The sequence below is a fragment of the Diceros bicornis genome, chromosome 38, assembly GCF_020826845.1.
Source record: "Diceros bicornis minor isolate mBicDic1 chromosome 38, mDicBic1.mat.cur, whole genome shotgun sequence".
Lineage (NCBI taxonomy): Eukaryota > Metazoa > Chordata > Mammalia > Perissodactyla > Rhinocerotidae > Diceros > Diceros bicornis.
Window position 1 is genome coordinate 3,377,439 of NC_080777.1, and position 21,205 is coordinate 3,398,643.

The 21,205-nt window shown below is 36.3% G+C and overlaps 1 protein-coding gene across 1 annotated transcript in view; it reads right to left on the reverse strand.

Annotated features, from left to right (window-relative positions):
• The window catches only part of WDR64 (WD repeat domain 64), a 132,546-nt gene that overhangs the window by 17,775 nt on the left and 93,566 nt on the right, over nucleotides 1–21,205 (reverse strand). Inside the window, exons 15-22 of the mRNA XM_058533548.1 lie at nucleotides 18,710–18,886; nucleotides 13,109–13,239; nucleotides 10,404–10,505; nucleotides 9,246–9,315; nucleotides 8,266–8,302; nucleotides 7,561–7,700; nucleotides 5,997–6,102; nucleotides 1,180–1,238 (exon numbers count right to left, since the gene is read on the reverse strand). Coding sequence (XP_058389531.1) covers nucleotides 1,180–1,238; nucleotides 5,997–6,102; nucleotides 7,561–7,700; nucleotides 8,266–8,302; nucleotides 9,246–9,315; nucleotides 10,404–10,505; nucleotides 13,109–13,239; nucleotides 18,710–18,886 — 822 coding nt within the window. The remainder of the gene's footprint in view (nucleotides 1–1,179; nucleotides 1,239–5,996; nucleotides 6,103–7,560; nucleotides 7,701–8,265; nucleotides 8,303–9,245; nucleotides 9,316–10,403; nucleotides 10,506–13,108; nucleotides 13,240–18,709; nucleotides 18,887–21,205) is intronic.

The following is a 21,205-nucleotide window of genomic DNA, read 5'->3' on the forward strand; positions in this document are numbered from 1 at the left end:
CCACTCTCTGAGTTCCCCTCTGCAAAGTGAAGATAATCATACTAAAGCTAAATATTTGAACTTTATAAAAACTATAATGGGTTCTTGGAAACAAAAAGAAAACTTTTTTGAAAAAAAAAGAAAAAAAAACAAGGATCAAATGAAATAATATTTGAAACAACAACCATTTTAAAACACTCTACAAGGAATACAATCCTAATCTATGCATCCATATGTTAATACCTATAATCCAAAAATAAAACATTACTATTTAAGCCAATATTTAGCTTTTGGATTTGAAATATTAACTTAAAGAGAAATAAGCCTATGCTAAAATAGCACGTCCTTGTTGTGCTCTTTAATTAGTGTTGAGTCTTTATAATATATTTAGATATATCTATATATCCACATGCAAATAAGAAGTTACAAAATAAGGATGGTGACATTTACATTGCATTAACACTAAAAATAGAATAATACATGTGTGGATTATAAGGAGGATTTAGACTAGATGCGAGGAAGATTTTCTTGAAAATAACAATGGTTTGGGGCCGGTCCGGTGGCACAAGCGGTTAAGTGTGCGCGCTCTGCTGCGGCGGCCAGGGGTTCGCCGGTGCAGATCCTGGGCGCGCATTGATGCATCGCTTGTCAAGCCATGCTGTGGCGGCGTCCCATATAAAGTGGAGGAAGATGGGCATGGATGTTAGCCCAGGGCCAGTCTTCCTCAGCGAAAAGAGGAGGATTGGCAGATGTTAGCTCAGGGCCAATCTTCCTCAAAAAAAAAAAGAAAGAAAGAAAGAAAGAAAATAACAATGGCTGGGCACTAGATTTGGCTTTCAAGGAAAGGTTATGGAATCTCCTCCTATGAAGATGTATAAGATATAGAAGCTGACCGTGGAGGACTAGATGATGTATGAGCTCTTTTAAGCTCCAGGATCCTATGACAATTTTCACAAATAGTCAAAACATGAAGAAGATGCAAAGTGACCAGTGGCTGGCTCACTCACTCTCTCATTCATCCCCTCATTTCACAGTAGACCATTGTTTTTTGTCATATAGCTTAAGTTTCAATGGTATTATGTATGACTTGAGGGTAGCGAGTCTTGTCTTGTATTTATATCTTTTGTGATGTCCAGCACAGAGAAATGCTCAATCAATTATGTGCTGATTCATGAATTAAACTAAAACTAAAGTTCTTACCTTTTCATCATGAGGTGGGTCCAGGAAGGAACTGATACTGCAAAGGATAACATGTCCTTCTGTATAAAATGTAGACATTGTAATCTTTAATTAGATATCCTGTTGTCTAAGTGAATACTATGCAGAGTACCACGTTATTTTGATTTAGGCATTTATAATGGTAAATAAAATAGAATCTAAGAAACTAGAAATAAAGGAAGAAATTGCATATCAATGTGTATATGTGGCAATTCTTTTTTGTTTCTGGCTTAATAAAGTCATAATAAGGTTGCCTTATACATTCATAGCCAAAGTTCTTCTAGCCATCAAAGTAGCTGAAACTGAAGTGAATACACTGCTACTAAATGGAGTCCAAACTGTTATGGAGATAATCATCCTACAATCCAAATGATAGTTACAAAAACTAGATTTAAAAAAGCAACAATGACTACACCTAGGCATATTCAAACTGTGGAAAATCAGAGCTAAAGAAAACGTCTTGAAAGAAACCAGAGGAAAAAAGCTTACCTATAGAGGAGCAAAGATAAGAATGATATCTGACTTCTCAGAAACCATGCAAGCAAGAAGAGAGTGGAGTCAAATATTTAAAGTGTTGAGAGAAAAACCACCAACCTAGAATTCTGTATCATGAGAAATTATTCTTCAAAAGTGAAGGTGAAATAAAGACTTTCTCAGACAAACAAAAATTGAGAGAATCTGTTGCTAGCAGACCTGCCTTGCAAGAAATGTTAAAAGAAGTTCTTAAGAGAGAAGGAAAATGATGTATAAAGAAAGGAAGAGCATAAGAGAAGGAATAAGTAAAGATAAAAACTAAAGGATAACAGTTTATTCCAAATAATAATGGAGCTAATGAATTTGATAATTATAACTTATGAATACTCGAAATGAATGACTAGCAGTGACAGAAGGGATGGGAGGAAAGAATTAGGAATACTTTGTTATTATAAGGTACTTGCACTACCTGTGAGGTGATATAGTATTATTTGAAAGTGGACGACAGATTAATTGTAAAGATATATTGTAAACTCTGGGCTAACCACTAACAAAAGTAAAAAAAAAAAAGATGTACAATTGATATGCTAAGAAAGGAGAGAAAATGGTGTAATATAAAGTACTCACTTAAAACCATAAAAGGCAAAAAAAGAGTGGAAGACAAATAGGAACAAAAAACAAGGGCAACAAATAGAAAACAGTAAGAAATATGGTAGATATTAGTTCAATTATATCAATAATCACTTTAGATGTCAAAAGTCTAAACAAACCAATTAAAAGACGGAGATTGTCAGAATGGACTAAAAAGAACATCTAACTATATGTTGTCTACAAAAAATCCACTTTGCATATAAAGACACATATAGATGAAAAGTAAAAGGATACAGAAAGATTTACCATGCTAACACTAATGGAAAGAAAGCAGGAGTAACTATGTTATTTCAAACAGAGAAGACTTCAGAGCAAGGAAACTTATCAAGGATAAAGAGGGGCATTACATAATGATAAAGGGGTCAGTTCTCCAAGAAGACATGGCAGTCTTTAACATGTATGTGCCTAACATCAGAGAATCAAAATACATGGGGCAAAAACTAATAGAACTGCAAAGAGAAATAGATGAATCCACTTTTATAGTTGGAGACTTCAACATCACTCTATCAGAAATGGATAGATCCAGTAGGCAGAAAATCAGAAAGAACATAGCTGAACTCAACAACACCATCAATCAACTAGATATAATTGATATCTATAGACTACTGCAACCAACAACAGCAGAATATACATTCTTCTCAAGCTCTCAGGGAGCATTCCTCAAGACCGACCACATTCCAGGCCATAAATCACACCTGAACCAATTTAAAAGAATATAGATCAACAATGAAATTAAATTAGAAATCAGTAACAAAAAGATAGGTGGAAAACTCCAAAATAATTGGAGACTAAACAGAGTACTTCTAAATAATAGGTCAAAGAATAAATAAGAGACATTTTAAAATATTTTGAACTAAATGAAAATTAAAATACATCAAAATTTGTAGGAAACAGTGAAAGCAGTGCTCACAGGGAAATTTATATGCATATATTTTAAAAAAAGAAACATTTAAAATCAATACTCTAAGCTTCTACCTTAGAACTAGATAAAGAAGAGCAAGTTAAATCCAAAGTAAAAAGAAGAGAAATAATAAAATTTAGAGGAGAAATCAATGGAACTAAAAATAGGAAATCAATAGAGAAAATCAATGAAACCAAAAGTTGGTTCTTTAAAAAGATCAATAAAATTGATAAACTTCTAGCCAGGCTAACTAAGAAAAAAAGAGCTCATGGGCATTAAAAGGATAATAAAGGAAAACTATGACATCTATGCCCACAAATTTAATAACCTGGATGAAATGGACCAATTCCTTGAAAGATACAATCTGCCAAAACTCACACAAGAAGAAATAGACAATCTGAATAGGTCTATATTATTAAAGAAATTAAATCGGTAATTAATAATCTTCCCAAACAGAGAGCACCAGGTCAAGATGCATTTAATGGTGAATTCTACTACATATTTAGGGAAGAAATTATACCAATTCTCTACAATCTCTTCCAGAAGATAGAAGCAGAAGGACTACTTCATAACTCATTCTATAAGGCCAGCATTGCCCTAATACCAAAACCAGACAAAGACATTACAAGAAAACTACAGACAAATATCTCTTATGAACATAGATGCAAAAATCCTCAACAAAATATTAGCAAATTAAATTCGAGGGGTATAAAAAGAATTATACATCATGACCAAATGGGATCTATCCCAGGTATGCAAGACTAGTTCAACATTTGAAAGTCAATTAATGTAACCCATCATATCAATAGGCTAAGGAAGAAAAATCACAAAGACACATCAATATACACAAAAAAAGCAGTTGACAAAATCCAGCACCCATTTATGATAAAAACTCTCAATCTAGACACAGACCTTATACTTTTCAGAAAACAAAACAACTGTAAGTGTACCACACAAAATCATAAAACTCCTAGAAGAAAATCTAGATGCCCTTGGGTTTGGTGATGACTTTTTTGGATATAACACCAAATGCACAATCCATGAAAGAAATCATTAAAATCTAGGGGAAGTCTCCTTTAATTATAATATAGATGAAGCTGGATTGGATCCCAAACCCATCCTCACTCTATTTTTCTAGATCACAGCAAAAAACTACAAATCTCAAGAAGTAGATGGGTTATATGAAAGTGTTCTGCGCAGAGGCAAAGAAAGAAAGAACCCAAACAGAAGTGCATTCTGAGAATTCTGTCGATAGTTTCAAATTTTAGTTTTATGTGTGTTGTTAGAAAAGGCTTACCACATAGTAAGTAAAGTTAGTGCAAAAATATGCAGGCTGTTTTCAAAAAGGAACGAAATTTGCCTGATCTTAGATTTCTCTACTATTCCACTGTAAACAGAAACAATGTTTATAGAAACTATGGAGATTGTCAGATAAATAAAAGTAAGAAGTTAAGAATAAGAATATTAGAGTATAGGGGCCGGCCCGGTGGCCCAAGCAGTTATAAGTGCGTGCACTCCGCTGCAGCGGCCCACGGTTCACCGGTTCGGATCCCAGGCACTCACCAACAGACCGCTTGGCTTGTTTAAGCCATGCTGTGGTGGCGTCCCACATAAAGTAGAGGAAGATGGGCACGGATGTTAGCCCAGGGCCAGTCTTCCTCAGCAAAAAAGAGGAGGATTGGCCTCAGATGTTAGCTCAGGGCTGGTCTTCCTCACAAAAAAAAAAAAAAAAAGAATATTAGAGTACAATAGGACTGAGGGTGAGCAATAAAACCAGATAAAATACAGATAACTTTAAGTAAATGTTAGAAATCTCCTGATAATACTATACTGATTTCAGATATAAAGAATTATTTCCTGTAATCTCCAGAAGACTCAAATAATTGATGATACAAATGGTTTGTTGTGACTTTTGTAAAATAATTTTTGAAATGAGAAAAATGTTCTTAAAAGAGAAGATGTAACATTTAAATATTAATGTAATAGCAGTATCTGTATGCAAATCTGAAGATTTACATTAGCAAATGATAAGTGAAGAGGTGGGTGTGGAAAAAGAGACAGGTAAAGTGGGCTAAGCTTTCTGTTTAACTGAAAAGATGCTGTCTCAGTCTAAATTCTAACCAATCCGTTAAATTTTTTGGAAAAATTTAAAGGTAAATACTAGTAAATTTAAAAACTATGTTTACACATGCATGTGCATTTACACATACACATAATATTTGAAAGTATGGGAGAGATGAAAAGAAAGGAAATTTAGGATTAACTCAAAAGACAGAAGAAAGGAAATAGAAAGGAAGCATTAAAAAAAGAATAGCATTACATGAAAGAATTAAGAACTATATCAGTTGTAACAACAAATATAAAATAAAGTCCCCTATTGAAAACAAATATCCCTCTCCTCTCTAATTCATGCCTCTACTCCCTTTAATAAGGAAGATTAATGCAACATAACCCTTTCAAGATTAAAAATGAAAACTTTACATTCTTCCCAATGTGTAAAGTAAGGGAATTGGTAGTCATACTCAATTTAAAAAAGAAAAAAATACAATGTTTTGTTCTAAGTACAGAGCTAGGAACAAAATGGGTTCTCCCGACATTCGTTCACGCTTCTAGTCATTCAGCAAGCTATCCACAACACTCTGTCTCTCATGCTTGCGCATGCCTCTTATCTTCCTTTCGTGTCAATAAATGTCACACATTTTCCTGTATCCATTTCTATATCCTGTAGGTTGTTAAGATGCCTGAGGCCGACTACACAGGAGGAGTGACTTACCCACATTCCCAGTCAGTAGTCTCGTGGTACATGAGTCCGTACACAGCGATGTCAGAGAAATGGCAGAATGCTTTGTGAAAGGTAACATATCTTTCAGCAGTTTTCCCTGAATAAAATATGACCATAACTTCTATAAAATATTAACATTGGAGTTGAGTTTCTCTATAAATAATCCATTTAAAGAATTATCTCTACCATTGAAACATGATTCTTTTCGTAATAACAATAATTGAGACTATCCATAGGGGCTTATTTTCTTGAAATTAAATATTAATAAAAATGTAGACAACTATTAATGACAAGCATCTCGACTCTGATTATTACAGATCATCTCTCTACTTGGCGGGTGTTTCTTGTAATTCTCATGATCCTTTTCATGCAATTCCCCAGACCTCTTTTCCTGGTACATACTCTCCTTTTAAACAAACACTCTTTTCAGGTTTAAGTGTATCTCACTTGTTTTAAACAGGAATATTGTATTTGCCTTTTCAGAAATATCTATTTTTGGATATTGCTGCAAGATAGATTCTAAGAGATTCACATTAGGTGGATTGCTTTTCAGTGCTTGGTATAAGTCAGCCCCGGGAAGGCCTTCCACACACGTGGCCTCGCTTAGAGAATAAACATCCAAGCTTGAGAAGAAAGAATTTGAATCTGCTACTCATTTCCTGAGAATTACTTGGCTGTAATCTTTTTCCTCCTATTTCTCTCTCTTTTATTCCTCTATCAGGAAAAAAAAAAGATATTGTTCCCACACCAGGATCATCTTAGGGAAAGTTATTGTTGCAATACTTTGTATTTTCAAACCAAGAGTTTCCCACAAATAAGCTAGGATCTACTGATAGACGTGGAGGTTTTATCCCGACACAACCATGCTGATCTGTGTGGTTGGATCCTACTATCTGCCTGCCATGTGAAACCAGGGCTGTTTTCTGGGTTTCTCTCCAGAAAAGAGCCTCATAAGTGGGGCCACACCCCTTGGCTCTCTAAGGATTTCATTGTCGACGTCATCAGTCTACTCAAAATCTTTTCTTCCATCATCTTCTGTCCTCCCACTTCAACCCTACCCACCCTCCACTCCAAATCATTTAAAACCTTTCAGTAAATGAGAGTTATTTTTTCATTCTAAAATGTTTAAGGACACTCAATACAATAAAACAACTTCTTCCAATAGTTTGGATAACTAAAAATTTATGTATACTCAACTTTTCAATGTTCTTATACTCTTTCACTATAATGCATCATTAATGTTCTCTAATATTATTTAAATATCCAATGAAATATTCAGTGGCATGTACTCATAGCTCAATTTAAAGAAAAGATTTGAAGTAGTTAACTTAGAAGTTTTGATGATTTGACCTCGAGATACAAAACTAGCCTATTGTAAAGTTTGAGTAGCAGTTTCAGTGAGCAGGCTGCAAAACTAGCAATTTAGCTAGAAGGTTGGAAAGTACTAGAACTGGTTGATCTATGGGATCAGCCTATAGAAGTCTAAGGTTCATTCAATAATCCTTTTTATCTTTCCCATTCTTTGCTAGTCCAGGTAAATAAGGGGCCCCATCACCTCCATCGTCCACAAGCGGAGGTGTCCATCCTCGTGCGCAGTGACGAGAATAGGTGGCGGAGTGTCTGTTAGATTGGTGGCCCCAGGATGCTTTGTGTCCACTGGCTGTTGCTTTCCCGCTGTGACGTCTATTTGCTCACCTATTGGGAAACTAATGAGCTACCGTAGTACTTGCAATACTTGGAATTCCAATTTTTATAGAACATAAATGGAGGAGGCAGGTAGGAAAATAGCAAAAACAACACATTCTTTTCTCTAGAATATTTTTTTGGCTCTAGAGAACTTCAATCAGGGGAGAGGACAAAAAAGCATTAGCAAATGGAATCCTGGATCACTGGAAAATCCTAAAGAGCTTATTTTTGGTCCTATTGAAGAAGCTTCTGCACTGTATGTACCAGCTAGAACCAGATATACATCCAGTATAAGTCTTATCCATACAGAACAGCTTATGAATCTAGACTAAGTTTTAGGAAAATGGGCTGGAGACTAAGAAGCTGAGTAATATCTTGGATTTTTAAAATCTAGAATTAGTAGTAAAAAGGCATCATCGTCATGGAAATTCTGCCTCTCAGACTACCGAGTCCTATAGCACCTCAGCACTGAGTCACAAAAAGAAGATTTATTCCTTATGAGTATTCTATCACCTGAACTCCCTGTTGCAAAGGGATTGTTTGGTTATAAGGAAGAGAGGTGATCCATACTGACCTTTGACCTCACTCTCATGGATGCTCTGTTTGCTTCCCTAAATTAGGGGAGAAAAAGAGAGAGTATTTCTATGACATTTTAAGAAAATGAGATATGCTGGATGAGTAGATTCTTCAGAGAGTCAAATTTACATTTCTAAGCATTAGTTTTAAAGTTATTTTTGAATTAGTTCTTTGAAAAAGTGTATTGCAGAGATTTGCATGTTCATAAATAGAGAATCTGTAACACAATATTTTCCTAATGGCTCAGATATAGCATAATAACGAGAGAAATTAAATGCCAAATGCATGCCATGTTCTTAGTGTATATACCTCTAATTCTACTAACAATCATGCAAGTTAGGCTTTATTATTCCCTCTTTACTGATGAAGAAACAGAAACTCAGAGATTAAGCGACATCTCTAAAGCTAATTGTCAGATAATAAATGGAGAACTTGGAGTCAAGTAGAAGTCTGACTTTTGTGTCCTTATAAGTTCATTCTTTCCCCCACGCTAGTGGTTTTAAAACAATTTTTGCAGTGAAAACTTCCCTTCAAATGAAATCCTAACTAGAAATGCAATATGTAAAAAAATATATAAAATTGGAACTGAGAACAGTTTGAAAACCACCACATTAACTTATGTGTTGTGATGTAATTACATGCTGTCTCTTCCCCCTGTGAAATTGTGTAATATTTTTTGGCAAAAAAAGATGGTCTAAAATTACTTTATCTTATGAACGTAAACGTAGCAGATGCAATTTGTTTTATTCATGATTATGTATTGATTATTTGCAGACATGAAAGCTTCGAGAAAATAGGAAGAAACGGTGAAAACAGTTTAGACATTGCTTTTTAGAGAAAATAAAAAAGTTTTTACGTATGGCCAGAGGATCTTTCCACCTTCACCTTCTATCAAAGGAGGGGCTCTAATGGGACATACGGCTATTTGTGAACCAACATTGGGTAACAGGAAGCATGCTTTCCCCGTTCCTTGCTTACCTTGCTGCTCTGTGGACCCCGACTGGAATCGCATTGGGATGAAGAGCATATGGAATCCTGACTTGACCTCCTACAAGGAGAGGGAGAAAGCCCAGGGAGGAAAAGTCAAGAAGTTCTATCACACTCAAAGGCTGCTCTTCTCTGCTTTAATTTTAGTTGACTACTTCTTTCCTCGTCGGTGGATCCTGAGCCACTCACAAAACAAATCACGCCTTACATCTTGTGTAACATGTGTTCATCTGTCTGGTGTTGGTGGAGACTGTTGGGGAGCCCCAGGAATTAAGATTTATTGCTGCCCGGGTCTGGGAAATAAAAGATTTGCCCTGTTTCACTGCTAAGGCTGGATTTAGTCCCAGAGGCTCTGACACTGAAATGGCGGGGAGTGGGGGTGGCGGTGGGCGCCTGACAAGCCTGGCTAACTTCTGCTTTACAGTTTCCAGGTCTGGCCTGGTCCTGTCTCTGTGATGCTCTGCTGGAAGGACTAAAAAGTGACATAGGGTGCTGGTGCAGGCGTATACAGAACAAGACCTCAAAATATTCTCAGTTAAGGGAATTTCAAGTCAAGGGGTAGGAAAGGGGTTATACCTTGGCTCACCACTGAGTGACCCAAAACCAGCACAGGAACTTTTGCTGTCTCTCCAGGGATGTACTTATCATTGACAATTGCCTGAGAATCGGAGCTCTCAAGCAAATATAAATAGAAAAAATACCTTTTCTTAAATATTTAAAAAACAATCCCCTACTCTCTCAGAAATGGATGAAGAGTGCTCAGTTGTACTGAATATCGTATGAAACCTACTGCCCTGTGATCTTTCATATTTGCCCTGCAAGTCCTTCCTTTTGCTTCACCTCAGTGCTCATAGAGTTAGATGTTGGCTACAAGTGTGGTCAAGCGAGCATCTTCCATCTCTGCTACTGTTGTGAAGGGAGTTGTGAGGCTGACATGGTAAGGGAATTAGATCACCCAAGAGCAGATTAGATCCCTGGGGACCACCCACCTGCAAAAGACAGTAACAGGGAAGAGAGCTGAAGCCAAGTAATCAGCCCAACTTATGTCTTCTCTCAATTGTACCTTGCTTAATGCTGGGATGAGAACTCTTTATACATCACCCACATAGGTCTCAGACGGTATTTCTCGATCTGTAAGTACTGAGTTACCTTGCACATTCAGGGGTACGAAAGAGGAACAGTATGTCATTAATTCTAAAGTGTTCGGGATCCAAATCAGGACCCACAGCGAGACAATCTTCGGGTCTGTACCTGGAAATAAGCATACATTTACATGATGAACATTTACAAATTAGGTAGCTTACATTACTTATATCATATATCCCATGCAGAGCTAATCAACTCCTGAAATGTTGATATCGTTGAACACGAAGAGAAAACCCAGAGGCATAGAGTTTGAACATATCTTCCTTAACATGGCTCTATATAACAGCATGATCATTTAGTGTTAAAAATCTTTTAATTCAATTTGCTGGTCTAGTCTTCCTACCTACAGGTCAGAGAGTGGGCTCGTATAAACTCCTGGAAGTTTCACACAGTTTAAAGAATTCTCCTTGAATAATTGGCGTAACAAATTTGAATAAACTCTAGTTACTGTCCTCAAGGAACTTATACCTGAGTGGAGAAGACAAGCAGGTAATTCAGTGATTACACTACTCTTGCTGCTCAAGTCTCCTGCTGACCCAGATTCCTAAGAACCATACACCTTCCTAGCCAGTTTCCTGGGAGCAGAGCAATAGTCCCCAACTGCCTGCATTGGCACTTGATGCTTGGCTCTTAAAGCCCTACCTAACACTCCTTATAGCAAATAGACCTTGTAGCAAAATTTTCCTTTCCGTTGGTGGAAATCGCCTCTGCTAATTTGGACTGATGTGTGATGAAGGAACCTCCTGGGACGTGAACCAAGCTCAAAAGAGGAGCCTGTGGGCTTGTGACTTGTTGAGCTCAATCTTTTTAGATATTTCTGCCCTGCAGATAAGCTGAATTGTGAAGTGGGTTATTAATTAGCAAAAACAGTTTCTAATTTGGGCCCAGAAGAGCATGGGACTTTGAACAGGAAGAGAAGGGCTATTTCTCCTGACTGGTGAAGGGCTCTCAGGCAGAGTCTGAAGCAGAGGAAGAGAGGGCTTCCACCATGAATATGGAAACCATCTTTACCTTCAGAGCCTTTAAAGCTGAGCCTAAGCTACCTTAGACAGTTCTGTGCTAAATTATGTTTTGCAAAATAGTCCAGTGATTCTAAATCAATTGTTTTTTATATAATCTTATAGGAAGGGGACACTATGGATGACCCACTATAGTCAGTTATTTTTCTCCCATTGGGTGTTAGATCTGCCTGCAACTCTTGGCAGAATGCCTAGCACCTCAACAAGGAGGCTCTCCACCTGTAAGTTGGGAGTATTCTCAGGGGAGCTGCCCCCTCTCTAGGCTATAGCACCAGGACTATGGTCTTTGCCTTTTTAGTCCATCTGTTTTCCCTTAGTAGTGAGTCATGCACCAGCTGACACTCACAGTGTGAGAACTGCATTAATAAGAGGGTGAGAAACTGTACAAATTGCAGTGCATATTGATAAAGATATCAAATGACAAGTGTACAGTCTGTGAGAAAAGCCTAAGGGCAAGGGTTGAAGAGAAGGAACAGAGGATGACAGGAGTTCTAGGGGCAGGTCCCAGGAGAAGGTGGGCTGAGGTACTGAGGGAGGAGTTTGCAGAAACAGCTACCTCAACTAAAGGTGCAAAGGAGAATAAATCCAGGGTCCAAAGAAGAAAGGAACATTTCCCCTCAAAAGTTGGTTAAAAGTAAAGACTCAGGGTTAGACTAGAACGGGGCATGGAGTCCAGGTAGACCAATAGTATGTAAGGTACTGTAACTAGACACGGAGAGTTTTCTTTCAGATTTTCCTCTTTTCCATTGTCCTCTTCAACTCTCTCCTCACCTCTCTTGTATCTTTTCCCTTCCCCCAAATGCTTAGATACACTTGATTTTATTTTCATTCATTTTTAAGGTTCTTGGCCATCTTGTACCTCAAAGTAAAATTTCATAAACTCCCTTGACATAGGGTGTTTACACGTGGCCCTTGATTATAGCCCAATTACACAACTGGGGAGAGTTTATTATTTACAATGCATCTATAGCAAATAATACCAGGTTACATTGTTTCCTTTAGAACTAATGGCAAGAACATTTAAAAATGGATGGCAGGGGGAGGGTAAAGTTTTGGGCCATGGTACAGAGCAAATCTAGTTGGTGGAGATATAGAATTGCATACGCCATGCCTTTGTTAGCACTGACCTATAATGAACTGGATGTGTTGGGGTGGTGAATGAAAAGGAAAACCCATCCAGAATGCCTCTCACCACTTGACTTTGGTGACTGAGTAGATGGTGGTGTCACTGGGCGTATAGGAAGAGGAGATGTTTTGGGGAGTGGTAGGTTGGGAGGAAGTTTGGGGCATGTGGACCTTTAAGGGTCTTGATGGCAATCCAGATGGTAATTGCCAGTAGGCAGTTGGATATGTGTGTTTGAAGGGAGATTAGTGCTTGAAATTATTATGTATTTAAAGTACTTGCTGAGATTACGAATTTGGACAAGATGACATATAGAAAGCGTGTGCTAGAGTGAGAAGAGTAAGCTGAAAGCACTTGGGAATACAAATACTGCAGGTCTACCTTATTCATATCATTCTGGGATTTAGACACTTAGAACACAGTCTCCTCGTGAACATAACCTCCAGGAAAAGTGAAGAGAACTGTCACCATTTTCATTTATTGTTTTTTTTTTTTTAGCATTGAATGTTGCTTTGGCTCTTCTGCAGTGCAAGTTTTATATTGTTTAAGGAAAAGACGCAACTTACATTTCTTCGACAGTAGATGTTACAAAATTCCATAAGATGATCACACCATTTAAGGTTCCAGCGGCTATCAAATTATATCCTTCTATTTGTAATAAATCAATGCAGTTCACTTGTACACTGATAGCAGGCTTCTGAAGAAAGAAGTAAACAGACTCACCAACCATCATGAACATGGTATCTAACCACAGCACAAATGCTGTGTACACTTTGTTATTCTGCCATAACTTTAAAACAAAACATCTTATTATATATTTTTTAAATCCTAGAGTACGCAATTTAGTAAAATCTATTTCTTCTTTTTGGCATTAAAAAATTTTTACTTTGTAGAATTCATTAAAACAGCAAAAATATACTCTCCCTCTCTACTGACTCTTTCCTCTTAGCCTTGGTTTATTCTTCCCAGAGCTACCAACCATTAGATTACCTTCCCATCTTTCTCTTCCCTTCAAACTTCTTGAATATTCTACATTAGCTGTTTCTCCTTACCGACTTTCCTTTTTCTCATTGTTTGGCTTCTGCTCCATACTGCTCTATGAAAACTTTTCCTGATTATCACTAAGCACTTTTATTGTCAGTACTACTTGATACTTTTCAATTGTCTTGCCTCAAGTATTTGTTGGGCACCTACTATGTTAGGTTCTTGGAATACAAAGTCAAATAGAAAGTCTGTGACCTGGAGAAACTTGTAATATCATTAAAGTATTAAGATAAAGTGTTGACTACTGTACAATTTGAAAGCGCTATATTGGAGGCAGGCACAAGACTTTATAGAAACATAGAAGAGTGACATCTAAATAAGATTAGAGGTCTGTTGTCCTTGTCACTCTCAATTGCTCTCCCCTTCCTGAAACTCCTTATTCCCTTGATATCGTTGACAACAGGCTCTCCTGGTTTTGTTTGTGTCTATACGATTCTTCCTTTTCTGTTTCCTACTTGGTACCCTCTTACTCTACCAAACTTTTTAATATTAATATCCTTGGGGTTTACCTCTGGCCCATTTACTTTTTCTTTTTTCCAACACTTTCTGGGTAATCGCATCCCCTTATGTTTTAATATTCATCCCAGTGTTAATGACCTAATAATCTAGTCCAGTCCCCTCCCACTGGCTTCAGGCTGGTTTATTTAATTACTTCTTAGAAATTTTACAGATATCTCAAAGTTAATACGTCTAACTCAGCACCTCCTTTAAGCACGTTCCTTTATTCTGTATCTCATTGGGTAGCATCACATCCCCATCCATCATTCAATCAGAATTGCAAACGCCATGCCCTTGTTAGGTTAGAAGTCTTGGAGCTGTCCTTGATTCCTTCCCTTCTCTCAGTACCCTCCTGTCCCTCAACTACACGACATCAATCACTAATTAATCAATCACAAGTTCTGCTATTTTCATCAGCTAAATATTTTTGGAAACCTCTCCTTCCTTACCATCCCACTATCATGGCCTTATCTTTCAACTAAAACAGTAGCCTATTGCCTGAATCTTTTGCCTTTAGTCTTGTCCCATTTGAATCTGTCATCAATACAGCATCAAAGATGCTACCAACAACACACATCTGATCATGTCATTTCTCATTTAAAGCCCTTCAATAGTTTTCCATTTCTTATAGGATATTCAAGCTCCTTAACACTGTGAGCATGATCCAGCCCCTACCTATCTGTCCATCTCCATCTTCTACCACTCTCTGTCTTCCTTCAGCCACCCTGAGATACTTGTATTTATCCCTCGCACACCATGCAATTTCTCACCTCCATGATTTTTTCCCAACTTCTCCTCTTGGGATTCATTTTGTCTTCGCATCTCCTCCTAGAAACTCCTTATCTGGGCCAAGCTGACTCTTGAAAATTCTTTAAGACCTAATTCAGCAATTATCTTTTTCAGGAACCTCCTCTTCTCCACCACCCCACTGCCCCCCAGCCCAACCTGCCAAGTTCTCTGCTGTACTCCTATAGTACAGGAGTGCAGGTACTGTCCCTCATTCATCTTTGCATTCTCAGTGCTAAGAACAGTGTATGATACATAGTAGGTGTTCAATAAAAAGAGCTTCATAAACGAAAGAGTTTTAGGGAAAGAGAATTTCCATGCACAATCCAATTATTTTTCCTAAGCGACTTTTACAAACTTTCTATCTATAAAAATATTTAAAGTATGTTGAAAGAAGGAAGTGCTATAATTGTTAATTAGGATAAATACAAATAATAAGAGTTCAAAGTCAGAAATAATTTACATTTGCATTTAAATCCCAGAAGGCACTTCCATTGTACTTCAATAATTTATTCAATAATTTATTGCAACAGTTTTTCTATTTTTTCACAACAATCACCTTTCGTTACCCATGTGATAACTTGCCAACTGCATCAGTTCTGACTCACTCTGCATTCATCCTCTTTCTGTTTTTATTGGCTCAAAACAAGGAACATAAGATTGAACCTACAACTGTTTCCAATGGCGTGTAGAGTTGGAGGAAGTGGGCTAGAATTACTCTGTGAGGAGATACATTTTATTCTTCTATCTTTTGTGATAGTGTTATCATGACATAGTTACTCTATATCTTGATTTCAAAAATCCTTTTAGGAAACAATAAAACCTACTTATGATTTAAACTAGCAATGAATGAAATCTGAATTGCAGTGCTAAAGTGACATTTATTTCAATTTCAGGAAAAATAATACAATAAGTCTCTGTATTATAAGACAAGCTATATTATTCTCTCTCAAATTAAATTATGGTTGTTTCATTAATGAGAGGAGTAAACAAATTAGGGCCTTCTTCAATTGCTCCCTCTATAACTTGCAGTTTTCTTGCATTCTTTAGTGTCTGACCACTTATCCCCGTAAGAGCTGAAAAGCATTAATAGTTGGAGCCAGGATTAGAGTAAGCAAATAAGTTTGACGAAGTCTCATTAAAAAAAAAAACAATTGGTCTAAATTTTTATAAGAGGACATCTTCCTCATTTCTCTGTCCTTTAGTCAGTAGTTATTAACCTTGTCTTGGTCACAAATGCCTTTAAGAATCTTAAAAAAAAAAAAAAAAGCCATAGTAGAGTATTACTCAGGCATAAAGAAATGAGCCACTGATATATGCAGTGACATGGACAAATCTAAAAGCATTATACTAAATTAAAGAAACTTTAAGTATATATATATATATAATTCCACTTACATGACATTCTAGAACAGGGAAAAACAAATCTATGGTAAAAAAAAAATTAGAACAGTGGTTGCCTTTGGGTAAGCGGCAAGTATTGACTAGGCAGGGGCATGGAGGAACTTTCTGGGGTGATGGTAATGTTCTTAATCTTGTTAGGGGTTTGGATGGTGTATGTTCCTGTCCAAATGTATGGAATAGCACACTTAAATTTTATGCATTTTATTGCATGTAGATTTCACTAAAAAATAACACCAGAAACAAACAGTGAACTCTAGTTAAAGATGCATACACAGAAGTGTTTAGGGGTGATAGGTATTGATATCTTCAATTTAATTTGAAATACATTTAAAAAATAAGACGAATTGAAGGGTGGGTAGAAGATGGATAGATGAATAGGTACATGATAAAGCAAATACTGCAAAATGTTAAGAGTAAAATTTAAGTGGAGGGATATATGGGTGTTCACTGTATAATACTGTCAAGCGCTCTATATGTTTGAAAATTTCCATAATAAAATGTTGGAAAAGAAAAAGCTATGGACCCTGCACTGCTCAAAAAAGAAGTTTTGTATATAATTTCAGAGGCTTTTTAGACCCCAGAAGTCCACCCATGGACAAAGGCCACGGATCCAAGAGAAGAGATTTTATAATTCTTTGAAGATCTGTTGTTAAGTACTCTTCAGAATAGTAATAGAACCTTTGAGTGAAGCCTGAAGAACACATGTGATTATTTCCAAGCATAGTCCCTGATAAACTATGGAAACCTCATCTACACCAGCTTCCCAGAAGTTGGCATTGCCACAGCAAAAATGACCACACAAAATGAAAACACAAATAAGAAACTGGGAATAAATATACGGAATTTATATCACAAAGGATTAATATCCCTAATATATATTCCTAACTATTTATACACATATACGTGTGTATATCCCTAATATATTATGAGCTTTCTAAAACATTAGAAAAAAAAGAACTTGGATAGAAAAATGGGTGAAAGATATAATAGACAAATGATCCATGTACATAAAAAGACTCTCCACTCACTCATTAGAAGAGAAATGGAAAATAAAATATACCAAGTTACAATTTTTCTTCTATCATATTTGAACAAATCCAAAATTTTGACAAGATGCACTGTCGGCAAAGCTGTGGGGAAGTAGGCAGTCTCATATGTTACTAGCGGGAATGCAAAGTTGTATGACTGCTGCGGAGGAGAATTTGGCAATATCTAGGAAGATTACATTAGCATTTACTTTTTGACTCAGAAATCCCTCTTCTAGGAATCGATCCCAAAGATTGATTCAAAAATTTGAACTGTCATATGCATAAGGCTATTTGTTACAGCACTATTTACAACTGGAAAAGATTGGAAACTACCCAAATGTCCACCCACAGGGGACTAATTGAATAATCTACAATACGTCCATACAAATGAAATACTATAGAGCTTTCAAAAGCTCTGTACAACAGATGAAATGTCTGTACAACCACAATCATAGCTGCAATAGCCAAAAGTTAGAAGCAACCCAAGCGTCCATCAACGGATGAATAGATAAACAACATGTGGTACATACATATGATGGAATGTTATTCAGCCTTAAAAAAGAAGAAAATCCTGACGTATGCTACAACATAAATGAACCTTGAGGACATTACGCTAAGTGTAACAAGCCAGTAACCAAAGGCCACTCAATGGCTATGATGTCCAAAAAAAGACAACCAGTCATTGTGTGAATCTTGTTGGAAGTACACAACACCATATACTATGGTGACCTCCATGTAGAATGGAATCTTATAAAAAAGAAATCAAAGCTGCATGCAACTAAGCCACCAGATATAACCAGCAGATTAAAGAAAGTAAAGAAGAACTTTTTAAATTACATCACAAGGGTACAGTCAGCAAAATCCAGAAAGTGGGAAACTATGGCACCCAACCATCCACCATCTTCAATAAATAAATTGCGAGGGAAAAAGAGATGGAAAGATATTTATAGATTAAAAGAGATTTAAGAGACTTATCAATCAAATGCAATAAATGGACCTTGCCTGGATCCTGGTTGAAAACTGTAAAAAAAAAAATTCTGAGGAAATCTGGGAACTTTGAACAGAGTGAATATGTAATGATATTAAGGACTTACAAGTGTATTTTAGAAAATATTTGAGAAAATAATGGTATCAGTGTCTTTTTTTTTGAGTCATTATCATTCAGAGTTACATACTGAAATATTTAGGGATGAAATGACACGATGTCTGGGATGTGTTTCAAACTAATCCATTGTTGGTGGTCGTGGGGAAGTGGAGGAATAAAGGGGAATAAGTTTGATCACACAGATAATTTTTGAAGCTGAGTGATAGTACATAGTTTATTGTTGAACTTCTTATTTTCTCCACTTTTGTATATGTTTATAATTTTCCATAATAAAAAGGAAAAAAGTCAAGAAATAAAATCACCTTAACATGTTGAGAAAAGTTTTTCTCCACTATCAACTCGACATCTGGGAAAGGAATAGCCATTCTCCTATCTTTAGTAGACATCCTCAGATGCACAACACGATTCCCATCCTGTAGGACAGGCACAGCATCCGGCAGCTCCCATATCACCGTGAGACAAATATCATCCTCCTTGCCCTTTAACAGAAACCCAGTGAGTACATGGAAAATTCAATTAATTATTTCATTTTGAGCTGTTTTAAATATAGAGAGAAAAATAGAACATACCGTGATGTACCCACTACGCAGCTTTATCAAATTTTAAGACCCCTCTATCTGTCCCTAATATAATTCCTCATTCTTCTCTCTCCAGAGGTAACCAGTAACCTGAATATGGTGTTAGTTATGAAAGTTATAATATTTCTATATAAACATATATTCCACATATACATATGTTATATATTATATTTTATATGTTCGTACATACATGTGTATATGTACATATATATAATGATATTGCCTTCAGGCTTTTAACCTTTTTATAAATATGATAAAACTGTATGGATTCTTCTTCCAATTGCTTATGTCAGTTAATATTCTATTTTTGAGATTTATGCAAGTTATTACATGGAGCTCTGGTTCATTTATTTTCAACTGCTTTATAGCATTGTATGAATACACTACAATCTATTTATCCATTCTCCTACTTACGGATGTTCAGGTTGTTGCCAATTTTCCACAGCTTGTTTTTATGGACAGGTGCCATAGTCTCTAGAGCATACGCCTGGGGTTGAATTACCAAGTTGTAAGATAAGCACATTATCAGTTTTACTAGATATTGCCGAATGGACCTTCAGCACAGTGTTACCATTTCCAATCCCACCAGGAGTACAAAAGAGTTCTCTTTTCTTCACATTCTTACCAACATTTGGCTTTACTTGATTAAAAAGTGTGTTTTTTTTTTTTTTTTTGCTTATCTGATGGGTTTGAAATGGGACATTTTGAAATTAATTTTAGGATTTACTACTTATATTAACCACATTTTCCTAATTTAGTGATGAGTTGAGCATTTTTTCATATGTTTGTGAACCACCTGGCTTTCCTTACCTGTCCTTTCTCCATTTTCCTCTCGGGCTGTTAGTTTTTCTTCTGGATTTGTGGATTTCTTTAGCTATCCTGGTTCCTAATCCTTTCTCAGTTACCAGGGGTACAGTGGTCTTTTCACAGTCTGTGACTTGTCTTTTCACTTTGTTTTTTAAGACAAGTGTTTATTTTTTATTTTAATGTAGTAAAGATATCTTTGTGATATCCCATCTGTGAATATGGTATATCTCTCCACATTTTTAGGTTGTTATTTTATGCCCTTTAAAATTTTTTTTCACAAAACTTCCAATTTTTTGTTGAATTTATTTTAGGTACCATATATTTTTGTTGCTATTGTAATATAATCATTTATTCTGTTTTCTAATTGGTTATTATTGATGAGCTGCTGTTAATTTTTGAACTTTGAATTCTTATATGGGAATAAAAGCCAAATTCTTAAGGTTGGTTATTTTGCTAGCAGAGCAGGGATCTTTTAGCTTGAAAGTAGCTATGGTAAAGTGGAGAGAATTTTGGTCTGGCATAAAGACAACAGGTTTCCAGTCTTAGTTTAGTGAGAGCCTGGGCAAAGTACATATCTTCTTTTGGGCCTTATTTTCCTTATTTGTATAACGAGGACTTCAGCTAGTTGATGGATAAAAGTCCTTCCATTTTTTTAAGCTTCTGCTTCTAGGTGACATAAGGTCTCTGTTATCTAATACCTGTGTGAATTTAAAAGTATGGACCAATGGTACTCCTGTCTACTAGTTGATTATTTGTTTAGAGTTTGTACCCTTGTGGGAATAGAAGGAATCTCAGCAATGTGCAGTGATCAGATAATGATAGACTGAGAATAGCTTAGTTAGAGTCATATGCCCCCTGATGGTATGAGTTGGCTACAGTGGTTTGAATAGGTTTAGTGGGTTTCAATTGAACCGTCTAAGACAGTGGCTCTCAGACTTGTTGAATTCACGGAGTAAAATTTAAAAAACAACTTTAGAATATTGACTTAGAGTTGCTAACATTTAATTTTACCAAGAGAGGACATGGAGGAGAAGGAAACTGGAAACTCTACTATCATTTTGTGAAAAGAAAGGCCATATTTCAATCAAAAAAGTAGGAAGGATACAATCTTAAAATTTAAAAAGTAAAATTAGCTTTATGAAAAATTACCCTTATTTTCCTCATTTCACCCCTAATTGGTGTGGGGGATTAGAATTGGCCACCCCAAAATGTATCTCTTTGGCTTGATTATTTTCAAGGACAAAAGACTCTGAAAGAAACATTTGACCTTCCCCCAAACTGTCTAAAAGAATTTGAGATAGAAGGCTTGTTCTAGGAAGGAGCTAAGATAACTACAACATAATATAAAATAGGTGTTATAAACAGAAAGGCACCAGCAAGCCCATTTTTACCAAAGTTCTGTCTCTCAGGTCA